This window comes from Neovison vison, chromosome 10 (assembly GCF_020171115.1).
Source record: "Neovison vison isolate M4711 chromosome 10, ASM_NN_V1, whole genome shotgun sequence".
Classification (NCBI taxonomy): Eukaryota; Metazoa; Chordata; class Mammalia; order Carnivora; family Mustelidae; genus Neogale; species Neogale vison.
Window position 1 is genome coordinate 44332566 of NC_058100.1, and position 15057 is coordinate 44347622.

General features: G+C 47.2%; 1 protein-coding gene across 3 annotated transcripts in view; it reads left to right on the forward strand.

The window, feature by feature from the left end:
• FLVCR1 (FLVCR heme transporter 1) overlaps positions 1 to 15040 on the forward strand; it is a 37450-nt gene extending 22410 nt beyond the window's left edge. The window contains exons 9-15 of one of the 3 annotated variants that reach the window (XR_006386628.1): positions 329 to 396; positions 553 to 668; positions 8057 to 8123; positions 8216 to 8307; positions 11541 to 11664; positions 11778 to 12305; positions 13383 to 15040. Coding sequence is in view for 1 of the 3 variants with exons in the window: in XM_044267165.1 (XP_044123100.1) it covers positions 329 to 396; positions 553 to 630 (146 nt within the window). In the remaining 2 variants the exon portion in view is untranslated. Of the gene's footprint in view, positions 1 to 328; positions 397 to 552; positions 3540 to 8056; positions 8124 to 8215; positions 8308 to 11540; positions 11665 to 11777; positions 12306 to 12966; positions 13046 to 13382 lie in introns of those variants that run through there. The other 2 variants (XR_006386629.1, XM_044267165.1) reach the window with 2 other exon arrangements.
• The last annotated feature ends 17 nt before the right edge of the window (positions 15041 to 15057 follow it).

Below are 15057 nucleotides of genomic sequence, written 5' to 3' on the forward strand. Positions count from 1 at the left end.
GTGTGGTTGCAGTGACCCTACTGTGTTATAGTCGTTTGCTGTCCATATTTCCTTAGGTTGGAGGATGCTGTAGGGAAAGGACTGTGCTTTTCATCTTTGTATCTTTGGTTCCTACCACCCTGTATTTGTTCACTAATGAATGAATTGCTAATTAAGTTAGTGGCATAGAGAAACACTAGCATTTTTTTCATGCTGCGGGGATGCGCTTGAATGTGATGGTACAACCGTGTGCTGAATGGGACAACATCAAAAAAGACTTTGTACTGCTTCGAGATAGATGCATTCATATATATCCTTTGGTGACTCCACTGATGTTTCTCTGTTTCAGCATTAATCAAGTCTGATCTCAAAAGACACAATATAAACATAGGAATTACGAACGGTGATATTAAAGCTGTAAGTAATGAATATTTTTATGATGCTGTTCCTGAGAAATGTGTGACATCAATGTGTCTAGTCAGCTGTTTTGTATCCCCGAGCCAGCTGTTGATCTGTCATAACGGCACATGCCAGAGGCTGTAAGGTGTTTTTATCTTCTGATTCTTTCTGCAGGTACCAGTTGAAGATAGTCCCACAGATCAAGAATCCAAAACCATGATGATGTCCAAGCAGTCAGAATCGGCAATTTGAGGCGAAGGAAAAAGTTAACATCATGTGGTAGTTGAGCAGTAAGTCTCGATTTATATGTGACAGGAGATGGATACTGACTTGAAAATTATTATGTGACCCTGGACTACAATTACTGTCTTGCTTCACTGTTAACGTAAAGCAAGATTTTACTTAAAATACTTGGGCTCACCGTCTGTGAACACTACCATTGATGTACCAAGCATCCCACTCTTAATCTCCTGTTGCTGATCAGAAAGTAAGCTTCTTGATGTGTATTTTCTGAAAGTGTTTTCTTTTTTACGGAAACTGGAAGGTCAGAGGCTTTCTAAAATGATAATGTGGAGGTCTTGTCCTTTTAAGTCACATAGAAGTAAAAGCCCCGCAGAACCCTGTGTGCATATATTATTCACTGGCTCCCTTTCCATTATTCTGACCTACTGTCCAGTCCACATCAGTGGGCCTACCAACATGGCACCTCTGAGCCCTCACAGGACAGCACTGGGACGAGACTTCCACAGAAACCTCTAGATTTTTCCAGTTTCTTCTGTTCTTGTTAAACAATGCTTTGTAACATGTACTGTCAGTGGCCATCAAAACTGTTCTGTGTTCACGCTGAACCTGTGACCTTGGTCTTAGACTCATGTTCTAATTAAGCTAAGGAGCCCAGACACAGGCTCATTATCTTGAGTCCTCTGCACTGCCTTCCTGTCATGGTCTAAGTGCTAATACTGTTCTTTTCATGCCTACTTGAAATAAGAGTAATTTTGTACCCACTGCCTTGTTCACCCTCTTTATTTCAACACAGGCATACCTCGGGGGTACGGCAGGGTCAGCTCCAGACCATTCAGAATAAAGCAAATATCACCATAAGTGATTGAGATCAATCCTTTGGTTTCCCAGTCCTTAGAGAAGTCATGTTTACACTATTCTATAGTCCACTAAGTGTGCAGGGGACTGAAAGAACAATGTACAGACCTTAAATGAAAAAAGACGTCTTGCCAAAGAATGCTAACCCTCATCTGAGCTCTCCGCATATCATAACCACCGATCCCAGATTACCATACTAAATAGAGTGATAATGATAAACTTTGAAATATTGCAAGAATTTCCAAAATGTGACCCAGACACACAAGCAGGCAAATGCTGTTGGAAAAATGGCACCAATGAACTTGCTCGATGCAGGGTTGCCACAAACCTCCAGTTTGTTTAAAAACAAACAACAACAAAAAGCCACAGTATCTATGAAGGGCAGGAAATGAAAGCACAATAAAACGAGGTATGCCTGTGTATAACTTTCTAGCAGGAAATGCCATCGTATGTGTTGGCTTTTTCACGATTCCTCACATCATGTCTAATACTTTGACTTGAAGGTTGCAGAGATAAATCTACGGTAACGTAGCCCAGGGGTTCTCATTTGGTGGAGACCTCTGGAAATGCTGTCTTTCTGTCATTCTGCACTATCGTGTGTATGCCTGTTCTCCTTCAAGGAACACTGTGCCTGGGTACGTGCTCCCTCGGTGGGCGGGGGAGTGTATTTTCTTCACCAGAGTGTACGTAGTCTCCACACTGTCGGAAAAAAGTCTGCTCTGTTACATGCTCAGGGTAAGGAAAATAGGACCAAATGTGTTTCTACAGTGCCTACCACTGCATTTTGTTTACAGTGAGAATTTAAATGTTGTTCCTGTCCTGACTCTCTTAAGCTGATAGGAAAATATCTTTACAATAATGACATCTAAGCAGCCATGATACTCACATTATGTCCACATCAACCCCCCCAAAAAAGCCAGCCAGGTATACCCTTGAATACTCCTACTAATTAGCAATTAGCAATTAATTTGCTAATTAGCAATTCTGATTTGGGTACACTCTGTGCATTGCTTTATACTGAAATGATAACATTCTCTGTAATCAATCAACAGTAAATTATGTAGACTCTTACCCTGGAGAATATGTCACCGGGAGAATGTAGTTGGGAATCAGGAGCTCTGGGTCTGTGACCTGGGTCTGTTTCGAGCTGTCCCTGTCACTCCCTGGCCAGCATTTTCCTCATCCATATAATGAATGTGTCCACTTTGGCCTCAGAGATCTTTTTTGAATCTTAAATACCGTCTGTCATGGGGTTGACCAGATTACTGAACCACAGAACTTAGGTCTAGCGAGAGAAGAATCTTCCCCTGGAGAATCCAGTCAGCAGCTGTGGTGGTTACTTGGTGGGTATGGGGAATTGAGCATTGCATTTTGCTTTCTCTCTTCAGGGGGTGACAGGGCAGGCAGACTGTGCTGAATCGTTAACTTCCTTAGATATGTACGTCACAGGTTTTATGGCCAAAAATACATTCTAAAAATCTCTCCTAAATAATTATTTTTATTTTTGAGCTATCAGTTGTTTAAAATAATCATGTACTTCCTGAATTCCCGAGCTTTTGAAAAAAATTAAAGGCAAGAGTTGAACTACTTTGTTTCTGAAAAGCAGCATACGCCTATATGTCGTGTGTGTCTTTCTTTGTTGATTAGAAAAAGGAGGAAATAGGATGCTCCAAAACACAAAATGGAGTGATAATTTTTTCTGTATTTTGAGTCGCACTTGTAACACGTCAAACAAGAATGTCATATAAGTCTGTCTTATCTTTGGAAAATATAAGAGTTGGGTAACCCGACACTTGTGTAAGTTTTAATGAAGTGATTTTAGAAAGAAATTGGATGCTTTCAAAAGCTGTTGCATTTATAAATGTGGCAAGAAAAAAAAAACACTAGCTTTTGCCTTTTGTGAACATTGGAGAAATGTCTTTAAAAATGTTTGTGTCCAAACTCAGAGTATTGCCTGTACTAAGTCATCTTTCATGTTCTAATTTTTGCTTTTTGTACTATTTGTCGGTGTGCTTGTCCTTCAGGGTTTCAGACCTGAAATAAATTTATTTTTTTAACGGTCATTTTGTATAGCTTTTTTTTTCCCCCAGTTCTGATGCTTACATACCCATGGGGAGTGGAAAAGGGACTGTACAATTTCAGAATGGGCCAAGGAGGGAGTTTTGTGGAGACAAAGTCCCCCAGGGTCAGACTAAACAGCAAAGTAGGATGGGTTTAATCTCTTCTCCTTGGGTGCCTGACTTCTCCTTGGCCAGACAGGTGTCTGCCATGAGCCATCTGGGGACCCGATACCTGTGCTGCAGACTTTCCCTTTGGGGACTATATGGGACCTGATATCCCGCAGCAGGTGTCATTTTTTTCCCAAGGCCTTGCTGATTAACATCATAAAACCAAACTATAAATTTCTTCATTGGAAAATCGGGTTTGATGAATGCTCGTTCTCGATGAGCTTCAGTGAGATAATACATAAGAAACATCTAGCAGAAAGCTTGACATAGCCAATACGCCAAAGTTTCGGCTACTATTTTTATGCACTAATGACTAGCACCAAATTACCACTTAAAAGTATTTGGATCTGAAGAGAGAAGTTCAAGTGACTTACATCATTGAGGTAAATTTGAGCTCCTGGAGAACGGCCAATACAGAAGATATTTCGGGGGGAAGGGAGTGGTAACCACATTATTCAAATCAGACCTGGCAGGTGCCTGCTGACTCCACATCCTCCTGAAGCCAGTCCTGTATGAAAATAAACTGGTTGGCCACGATTAAGGAAAGTATCATTGAGACCGGAGGCTGGATGAGAAATTAGTCTAGGGCAGTGAATCCCAAAGGTTTTGGTCTCAGAATTTTTTTGCACTTAGGAAACCTTGAGGAGCCTGGGCTGTCTGGGTGGCTCAGTGGGTTAAGCATCTGCCTTCAGCTCAGGTCATGATTCGGGGATCCTGGGATCGAGCCCCGAATCCAGCTCCTTGCTCTGCGGCAAGCTTGCTTCTCTCTCTTTCCCTCTGCCTGCTGCTCCCCCTGCTTGTGCTCTCCCCAACCCCATAAATAAAATCTTAAAGAATCATTGAAGAACCCAAAGAACTTTTTCTGGGTTACAGCTGTTAATGTTAATCATAGTAGAAACTAAAACAAAACTATTTTATTCATTTAAAAATAACTTTATTATATCTCAATAAATCACATTTTAAAAAAATATTTTATTTATTTATTTGAGAGAGAAAGAGAGAGAGAACAAATGAGCAGTGCGGAGGGGCAGAGGGAGAGGGAGAAACAGACTTTCTCCTGAGCAGGAAGCCCAACTCGAGGCTCGATCCCAGGACCCTGAGACCATGACCTGAGCCGAAGGCAGACGCTTAACCAACTGAGCCACCCAGGTGTCCCTTAATTAATTACATTTTTATGAAAAATAATTACTTTCCAAAATAAATGTAGTGAGAACAATGACATTTAAAAAAAAATAACAATGTATTATTTGGCCCAGGGGTACAGGTCTGTGAATCATCAGACTTACACATGACACTTTAATGTTGAAAGAGAGCAAAAATCTTCCATGTCTGCCTTCATAGAAGGCAACTGGATTCTCCCACCAGATCCTACATTCAGGCTGTAGGGATAGGCTATTTTGACATGTTTGAAGAAAAACTTTGCACACGTGCGCAGTTGGAAAAGGAGAAGTATTTTAGTAGCCTTTTCAGGGAATTGTGGATAGTCTTTTTTTTTTTTTTTTTAAGATATTATTTATTTATTTATTTGACAGAGAGAGACATGATGAGAAAGGGAACAGAAGCAGGGGGAGTAGGAGAGGGAGAAGCGGGCTCCCTGCTGAGCAGGGGGTCCAACATAGGGCTCCATCCCAGGACCCCAGGATCCTGACCTGAGCCGAAGACAGACAGACCCTCAACGACTGAGCCATCCAGGCAGCCCTGTGGATAGTCTTTAATATGATTACAAGTTGGAGCTGGTAGTATCTTAAAGACTAGTTGCTCTGTGAATCCTGAAGCCATATCAGTAAACCTCTCCTGCTTTGTTAACATTAAAATCTAATGGTCCGTCTTGTACTTCCAATAGATCTTTAACTATGCATGGTTTTGTAACATTCTGCACTGGCATTTGGAAAGTATTATTTCACTGAGTTATGTAGCTCTTCCAAATATTGATTTATCCCATGATATGATGCCAGATAAATCACATTCGTTAAGACCTCTGATCTCATCAGAAATTCCTCTCGGTGCTGGGAAGCCGTCAAGCTCATACAAGTTTCCCAAGACTTGTTTTGGCAGACACAGGGTTTCCAGAATGCTAATTTTAGTTTGGAAACTTGATTCTTAACATTGAGAAGGAAAAAAAAAAAATCTGTCAGTTTCTTGAAGCAAGGGACTCGCTTCATTGCTTTTTGAAAAAATACCTGCCAAACCCCCGTTTGAATAACTTCAATGTATCTGTCAGCCATCCTTCCTAGTGAAAAATAACGTTCTTTGAAAATCAACCTCTCCTTCAGCCTGCATCTCAAACAAATGTACAGCAGCTTTTCCTTGAAGCAAGGGCGTGTTCAGAAGTGTGTGGTGTGTACCTGCTGGTCCATCACACAACAGTGGAAAGTCACGTGCCCGAGGATCAGCGTTCAAGAGCTTTGACTTTTTGCATCAAGGAGAGTCTTCGGTGGTGCTTTCTTTTTTTCACTGCCACCAAATGACGGGGAAGAACCCTGCGGCCACCACGGCAAGAGAAACCAGGGAGAGCAGTCAGGAGAGCAGGGTCGAAGTTCCAAGGCCTCTAAAGAGGGGCCCCATGGAAGAAAATCCATCGGAGACACAGCAGAGCCCATGGGGAAAGAAAGGGAAAAACTGATAGTTAATGTAGCCAAAGGGAAGAAGCAGGCAGAGGCAACGAAGATGCTCCCGAAGCCATAAAAATGTTAGCAGTACCGCATCTCATTCTATTTTAATTATAATCAGTGTGGCAGCTCAAGATGAAGTTTCCAGTTTTACGGAGCTTTGTAGGTAGCTAAACATTAAGGCAAAGGTCATAAAACTGAAATAAAATGACTACGGGGATTCCTGGATGGTCCAGTTGGTTAAAAGCCGGCCTTTGGCTTGGTCCAGGGTCCTGGGATCGGGTCCCACCTCGGGCTCTTTGCTCATCAGGGAGGCTGCTTCTCCCTCCGCCTGCCCCTCCCCCTGCTTATGCTCTCTCTCTGTCAAATTAATAAATAAATTAAATATATATTTTTAAAGCCAACTATAGGGGCGCCTGGGTGGCTCAGTGGGTTAAGCCCCTGCCTTTGGCTCAGGTCATGATCTCAGGGTCCTGGGATCGAGCCCCACATCGGGTTCTCTGCTCAGCAGGGAGCCTGCTTCCCCCTCTCTCTCTGCCTGTCTCTCTGCCTACTTGTGATCTCTCTCTGTCAAATAAATAAATAAAATCTTTAAAAAAAAAATTAAGCCAGCCATTTAGCATTGTATCTGTAACTGTCACCCGATACTAAATAGGGCCTTTGAAATCTAAGAACTTTCACTAGAATCACAACCATTCTGATCTTCCACAGCCTCTCTAGGTAAGTGACCCATCTCCGAGGCCCTGCCAGCTGGTCTCACACACCGGCCTGTATCACACTGCCCCTCCGTCTCTGCGAGGCGAGCTAGTCATCGGCATAGGTGACAGCCTGCCCTGAAATGACTTCAGGGTTTTTGACGGGATCCCATGCCTGGAGGGTGCCTTTATGATGCCTCACAGGAGGTAAAACATCTTTGGGTCCCCAAAGAGAGGCAAGGTTTCAAACCCCACTGACCACCAAGACGGAATACCTTATCTGAAATCTGAATTGGGGTCTGGGGTTGTCCTTGAGCAGGTTTGAACAGAAGGAAGGGGGAGATGTGGTCCGGAGACCTAAAACCTTGAGAAAAGATAATGATGGGAGCGGAGGAGAGATCTCATTAAGATCAGGTATGCGAGCTTCGTTTTCCACTTAGACAAAGGATGTGTTAGGCCTCCGCGGAATCTTGTTAGTGAATTCATTTGCACTTCCCCTTCCATTTGTTACTTTAAGCCCATGACGAAATGGTCACTATAAAGAGAACAAACTGTCAGAAGCCGGTAGACGCTTGATTTCCAGCTGGAGCCTCCGGATCTGGATCAGTGGAGGCTCCCGGAGCACTTCCCTTTCCCAGAGACTTGCCTGACGTCCTCCAGGGACGGAAGTGGTCCCTGACCCCTGAGATTAGCCGAAGGATTGAATTTTCATAAAGCCTCATCAGGCGTGAAAGCGAAGCTGAAGGAAGAGTGGCAGTGATTGCTTTTTCCGCAAAAAGCCTGAATCCTTCCAAACACATCCTGACCGAAAACAAAGACTGATAAGCTCTGGATTGTTGTGGCCAGGACAGGATATGGGCATGGACAGAGGCTCCCAACGCACAATCAGAGTAGTATTAGAAAAGATGTCCCTGGAGAGGTGACAGAGGAGCACAGACTCCTTCCCTGGGAACCTACGCAGTAGTCGGCGCTGTCATCCACAGGACAGTGTAGTTTGCTTGTACGGCTGGATTCCGTTACTGATGTGCATTATTTTATTGCATCCTAGGCCCCGGGAAAGCATCCGTCACGGCGTGTAGAGTAAAAACATGTCCTCTGGGAACCTAAAGTCTAAGGTGAGAAACACAACTATAATCTTGGGAAGGGAATTTAAATGGAGTTTCTGTTTCTTCTCTTACTTCCTAGAATAATATTTCCTACCTTGCAGGTTTGTGGTGAGGATGAAATTTAAGTAGAAGGCACACCGGAGATCCTTAACCAAGAGATCCATTGTCACACCTCCGGTGAGAAACAGTAAAGGTAGGGACTGACTCCGCTAACACAGCCAGCTGACTGATTTGGGAGAATATGTGTTCAAGTGTTTGAACTTGACATTTTTTGTAGCAGCTGCCTTTAAGATCATTGATATCCAAAGTACTTAGCTACTCCCGCGTACATGTGGGCGCAACGCTGGGCATGGTGCAAAGAAATCAAACAAAACTGAATTCTAAAGACATGGTGAGATCTGAAGTCAGGGTGCTTAGGCTCCAAAGAACAAAACTGAGACTCTCAGGAAAAAGTGGTTTCTGTGTTTATTGCACAACCCACAACAAAGGAGGTTAAACAACAAGCTAAGAAGGAAGCTGCCCAAGAGTCCCCGACCCATAGGCAACTCTCTCTCCTCGTTTCCTTTTCACTCACATGCATGCAGAACCTCACACAAATAGAAAGCACCTTGTCTATTTGATGTAATATCCTAGGCATTTTCCATGTTGCTACATGGCCTTGATAACCATTGTTTTATTTCTATTTTTATTTTTTCCAGTTTTATTGACATGTAATTGACATAGAACATTGTAGTTTAAGGTTTATACCATGAGTTGACATATGTGCATTTTGTGAGACGATAGCCCAATAAGGTTGGCTAATATCCAACCCCTCACACAGTTACACATTTCGTTTTTCCTGTAATGAGAACTTCTAGGATCTACTCTCTTAGTACTTTTCAAATAACCATTATTTAAAACAAAACAGGGCTTGGGACGCCTGGGTGGCTTAGTGGGTTAAAGCCTCTGTCTTTGGCTCAGGTCATGATCCCGGGGTCCTGGGATTGAGCCCCAAATCAGGCTCTCTGCTCAGGGGAGAGCCTGCTTCCCCCTCTCTCTCTGCCTGCCTCTCTGCTTACTTGTGATCTCTGTCAAATAAATAAATTAAATTAAATTAAAAACCAAAAAAAAATACAGGGCACCTGGGTGGCTCAGTCAGTTAAGCGTCTGCCTTCAGCTCAGGTAATGATCCCAGGGTCCTGGGGTAGAGTCCCACATCAGGCTCCCTGCTGAGCAGGTAGTCTGCTTTTCTCTATGCCCTTCCCCACCCCCTGCTTGTGCACTCCATCTCTCCCTCTCTTGCAAAAATAAATAAATAAAATCTGGGACACCCGGGTGGCTCAGTGGATTAAGCCTCTGCCTTCAGCTCAGGTCATGATCTCAGGGTCCTGAGATCAAGCTCTGCAGCGGGCTCTCTGCTCAGCAGGGAGCCTGCTTCCCCCTCTCTCTCTGCCTGCCTCTCTGCCTACTTGTGAGCTTTCTCTCTCTCTGTCAAATAAATAAATAAAATCTTTAACAAATAAATAAATAAATAAAATCTTTTAAAAAGTAAATAAAACAAGACAAAACAACAAATAACCATTAATTAAAATAGTTTTTTTTAAAGATTTTATTTATTTATTTGACAGACAGAGATCACAAGTAGGCAGAGAGACAGGTAGAGAGAGAGGAGGAAGCAGGCTCCCCGCTGAGCAGGGATCCCAATTTGGAGCTCGATCCCAGAACCTGGGATCATGACCCAAGCCGAAGACTGAGGCTCGAATCCACCGAGCCACCCAGGCGCCCCTAATTAAAATAGTTATTTTAAATATATCCCCATCCGGCTGATATGCTGTAAATTGCTTAATGTTTCTGTACTAGTGGACATGCATTCATTTACCTATTTGATGTGTATTGAGCACGTGCGATTGTGTCAGGGTTTATGGTAGGACCCGGAAATACAAAACAGTGTCCCTCTGAACATTTGCTCAGAGACTGAACACAAGCAAATGAAAAGGGAGAAGTAGGGAAGCCGTGTTCCATCCTGGGGGAACCAACATGCAGCCTCTCACCCTTAGAATCAGGCTGGGATTTTCTCCTGTTTTGAACAGAGGAGGATCGTGATACTTGGGAAGCCCCAATTTCATTGTTTTATGCCCCTTTTGTCACTTGGCCCACCCTCCCTTCCTACTCTGTCAAAATCTTTTCTCAGCTCCCTTCATTTCACTGAGGTGTGAAAGCCTGAAAATGTAATCCCGGATTGTATTTTTATTTTATTTTTTTAAAGATGTTACTTATTTATTTGAGAGAGAGAGAGGAGAGCAGACAGGGGGGCAGAGGCAGAGGGAGAGACAAAATCCTCAAGCAGACTTCCCACTGAGCCGGGAGCCAGACATGGGGCCCCAACCCAGGACCCTGAGATCATGACCTGAGCTGAAGTCAGACGCTCCAGCCACCCAGGTGCCCCTGCATTTGTATTTTAAATTGGTCTAGGGTAAATGGATAAAGCTCAGACAGCCTCAGTTATCCAGTAGGATTATGTGAGGCTTTGCACCTCCGTGTGTCCCTGAAATCATTCTACTTTAGGCTTGTGACTCTTTAGCCAACCAGATTTCCTTACTAGCTCTGAAAACGTGGCTGCTAGACCTTCGCCCGGCAGCGGGCAGAAGACCCATTTCCACTCCCAAAAATGGGACGCGCACTCCCTCTACTGGTCATTTAGTGAACTGCTCTGGACTCCTTGTAATTTCACTAGATTGCTGAGGGGGTGTGTGGGCGGGTTTAGGGGCGGAGGGACAGGCATGGGCCAGTTCATTTTAGCCATATATCTCCAAACCAGGAGGAGTCACTTGCCCCCTAACACCCACACCCACACACCCACACAGGCTAAACAAGCGAGTGTCTTCACACTCCCACTGTCTGGGCTACACAGCAAGGGGCCGTGGTGAACATTAACCACTGACAACCTCTCACATGTTTACTGACACTTTGGAGGCAAATACAGGCGTATCACATGTTATTATGCTTTGCAGATGTTGCATTTTTCACCAGCGGAAGGCTTGAGGCAACCGTGCCCCGAGCAGGTCTCTTGGTGCCGTTTCCCCAACAGCACGGGCTCGCCTCGTGTCTCTGTGTCACATTCTGGTTACCCTTGCAGTATTTCAAACGTTGTCATTATTATTACTGTGAATTGCCGCAATCTCACGGCGAAACCTGAGCCGCTGAGGACAGAGAGCGGCTTCTCGAGACGGGCTCTGAGGTTGAAGAAGCTGTGGGCATGAAGTGGCCACGGAGGGTTTAGAATGTTCCGGAGCCGGGTGGATAAATCAGTGGGAGGCTTGGAGAGGGTTGACTCAGTTGTGAAAGAAGTTCAACTGCGGGTAAAATGTTCTCGACGCTAACAGAGAAATGGTTCACAAAAGGACGAGTCAACCAAGGTGGCAAACTTCGCTGTTGTCTTATTTTAAGAAATTGCCCTGTCACCCCGGCCTTCACCCCAGCCTCTGCTGCCTGATCCGCCAGCAGCCGTCAGCGTCAAGGCCAGAGCCTCCAGCAGCACAAAGATTCCGACTCACTAAAAGCTCAAGTGGTGGTTAGTGTTTTTTAGCAATTAAGTATGTTTTAACTAAGGTATGTCTTTTGGGGGGACATGACGCTGTGGCACACTTACTAGACTACCGTCCCCTGTAAACATCACTTTCACAGGCCCTGGGAAACCGAAGCATTCGTTGGGCTCGCTTTTCTGTGATAGTTGAGCTGCGGTGGTGGTCTGGAACCGAACCCGTGGCACCTCCGAGGTAAGCCTGGTCCGGGGAGGTTGGTGGATAGTTTGACTCAGCTTAACCGTCTTGCACAGCTTGTGTCAGATGGGGAAAGTCAGCATGCTTGCTGCCCGAGGCCTGTACCGGTGCCACCGTGGGGGGCGACCTCCCTTCCACAGGCAGCCGGCAGCTCAGCCGTGTGCTTTCTCCATCCCCATCCCTGCTGACCCAAAAGCGAGATGGCTGAGGCTGCTCTGACTGGAGTCGCCCGGGAGTCACCCACAGCACCCCTGGCCATGCCTCGCAGCCCAGGGCTCCGGGCTTGGAACGTGGCGTATGTTAACCAAAGGTTCTCCAACTCCAGTGCTCTCTGAGTCACCTGGACCCTTATTGAGACACAAAGTGCTGAGCCCCAAGCCCAGAGGTTCCGATTCGGCAGCTCTGAGGCGAGGCCCAAGATTACAAATTCCTGGTAAGTCCCCAGGTGAGGAGATGCTGCTGGTCCCAGGGCCACACTAGGAGTGGGAACAGCTTTCGGGCCGCTGCCAGCTGGCCTTGCCTCCCCGGGCGGGCTGAACACACACAGGGCCTCTTCAGGTGGTTCTACCTGGGCTCTGCGCCCCTCCCCCAGATGCTCCCCTTAGCTGCCCCAGAAATGCTCCCTGGGGCCTGAGTGGAAACATGACCTGGTTGTTCTTTTCACTGTCCAGATGGGAGGCTTTTGTGTGTCCTCAGTGAAGAGGAACAAGGTAGGGATCTGGTTTCGCAGACACCCGGCCGGTTCGGAGCCCAGCAGGTGCATTGCGGACGATGGCGGGGAAGGAAGGCAGATGGTGCCGCTGGCCTGTCCCCAGCCCGCGGGGACCACAGCCAGAGGCCTCGGCTTCTGTTCAGGAACCAACTTCCTCCCCCACGGAGCCCGGGGAGGGCCAGGCTGACCCCTGGGGAGTGTCAGCCTTCCCTGCTCCCTGTCAGCCCTGTGTCTTGCTCCCCTCCCCTTTCCTCTGGACTCCGGACTGGTCAGGAAACAGGGCAGGATCCAGGTGGGAGCAGGGGCCCCGGGGTTAGAAAAACTGGCTTCAAGGAAAGCAGTTTCCTCCCCGTTGAAGACAGCGGACATTCCATCCCCACAGCCCCTGACTGCCATTAAGCCAGGAAAGCAAGCACCACCCTTAACCTGGTCCGGAGAAAAGGCAGCCAAGGACAGAAGAGGTGGGAGGGGGAGCGGGGTGGGGGGTAACGACTCACCACTTCCAACAGGGAGAGCTCCTGGGTTGAAGCAAGCACCTTTCTTCTGAGAGAGAAACCTGGGGAGGCAGACAAGGGGAATTTGAGCAATGAGAAGGGGAGTGTGGTTGGGGTGGTGGGGAAGTCCATGCCTGGTTCACGCTCTGGTACTTTGGCGAGGACAGAGGTGGGCAGAGGTGAGGCGGGCAGGGAGCAGGTGAGGGCAGGCTGCCCACAGAGTTGGAGCTTGAGTCGAGTCTGACAGGAGCAGCCACCTGTGCCCCTTGAGAGACCTCCTCCACTTCCCTGTCTTTCCCCACAGGGCCAGGGGGGTCTGTCCTTAGCAACAGCCCCGAATGCGCTGAGAGGCCGACTTCCCCCTTCTCCGCTCCATCTCCAGCCTCCTCCTGCACAGTCTGGGCCGACTTTCCTTCCTAAAGGACGCGTGGCTGGGTGCTTTTGCCCGTTCCTTCACGTCAGCACCCTCCCCGGACAGATGAGCTCTTTGGAAACGGGAAAGATTCTCCCGAAATAGAGGGGTTTGCAGGAAGTCTGTCCCGCAGAGCAGACCAGATCCCATGAGCACTCTGGTCCGAGGCTCACACGTAGCTTCCCGACAGTAACTAGGGATGCCTTTGATTAAAAAACCAAACTAAACCAAAAAACCCCACAGATGGTTCAAGCTGGTTCCCAGAAACTGACTCCTCGACCTGGGGATGGGGCTGTGGAAGTTTTCACGAGCGTCCGACGAGCCCCCGAAGCAACTGGGCTGTGGCCACCTTTGCCTAGGAGGGCTCTTACCGCCTGCTCGGGGGACTACCGGGGCTGTCGGTACGTGGGGGGGTTCCTCCTGAAACATTGCTTTGGGGGCTCGGAAGATCCAACCACAGGTCTGGGTTAGGAAGGAGCCCCCAGATGACCAACCGAAGCATCGTCTAGGGCTGGGGGGAGGGCTCCGTGTGGCCCCTCTGCAGAAGGCTCCATGGGCAACATCGCCGACCCAATGGGTAGCAGTGCTGGCCAGGCTCCCCACTAAACAGTTAGGGTCCTCTTTGGGAGGGGATAATAACAAGCTGCATCTGTTGAGAACAGTCCCCGAAGTCGTTCATGTGCATGATCTCATCTGCCCCGTGACGGAGGCCACTTTGGTTCCTACAACCACAGCAGCTCTGAAAGAAGGCTGGGCTTCAGCCAAGACCTGCCTCGAGTTCCCCCATTCACCCCCGCCCCACAGGCCTGTAGTCTAAGTAAAATGGTGTATATGTGCTTGCAGACAATTTCCCAGCACCCCCACCTCCCTCCTGAGGGCCCCCTAAGTGCCTCCTATGGAAAATTCTGGAGCCTCACTAATTACAACCATTTTGCGGAAGAGTAAACTCAGACTCAGCCTTGCCAAGAGTTGCATAGCTAGGAAAGAATGGAATCAGGGCCCCGCTCCTCCCCCTCCCTCGGGGAGATTGCCCAGGGAAGGCCTCTCTCCTAGCCTCTGCTGCCTCCTCTGGGAAAGGGAGGTCAGAACCCCCAGGTCAGGAGTGGCTGGCGGAGCTTCAGCCCCAGGCAAGGAATTTCTGCCGCCTGCATCCATAAGACAGTTGCCTGGATGGGTCCACTGAGACCCTCAAGAAAGAAGGCCTCCAATACCCAACCTGTCTGGGGGAAGCCGCCCCTGGTTCCCCAAGGGAAGCCCCCTTCCTAAGTCCCTGGGTCTCCCCGTGAGGATGTGGGTCAAGGACAGAGGCTGGGGAAAGGCATTCCCGGCATTCAGAGGTAGACACTCTAGGCTCCAAATAATAATGATAAGGATGAGCTATACGGGTGACCCCCACATTTGGGGGTATCTGGAATCTTTTGGCAAAACAAGAAGTCCCACGAACCACCTGCACATACTCCTGAGCCAGACAACCAGAGAAAGTGAGTTCATCTGTGGGAGGCTCTTTGATAACAACTATATATTGAATAAAGTTTAAAGTAGAAATCCGATCATGATTTTCTCATGT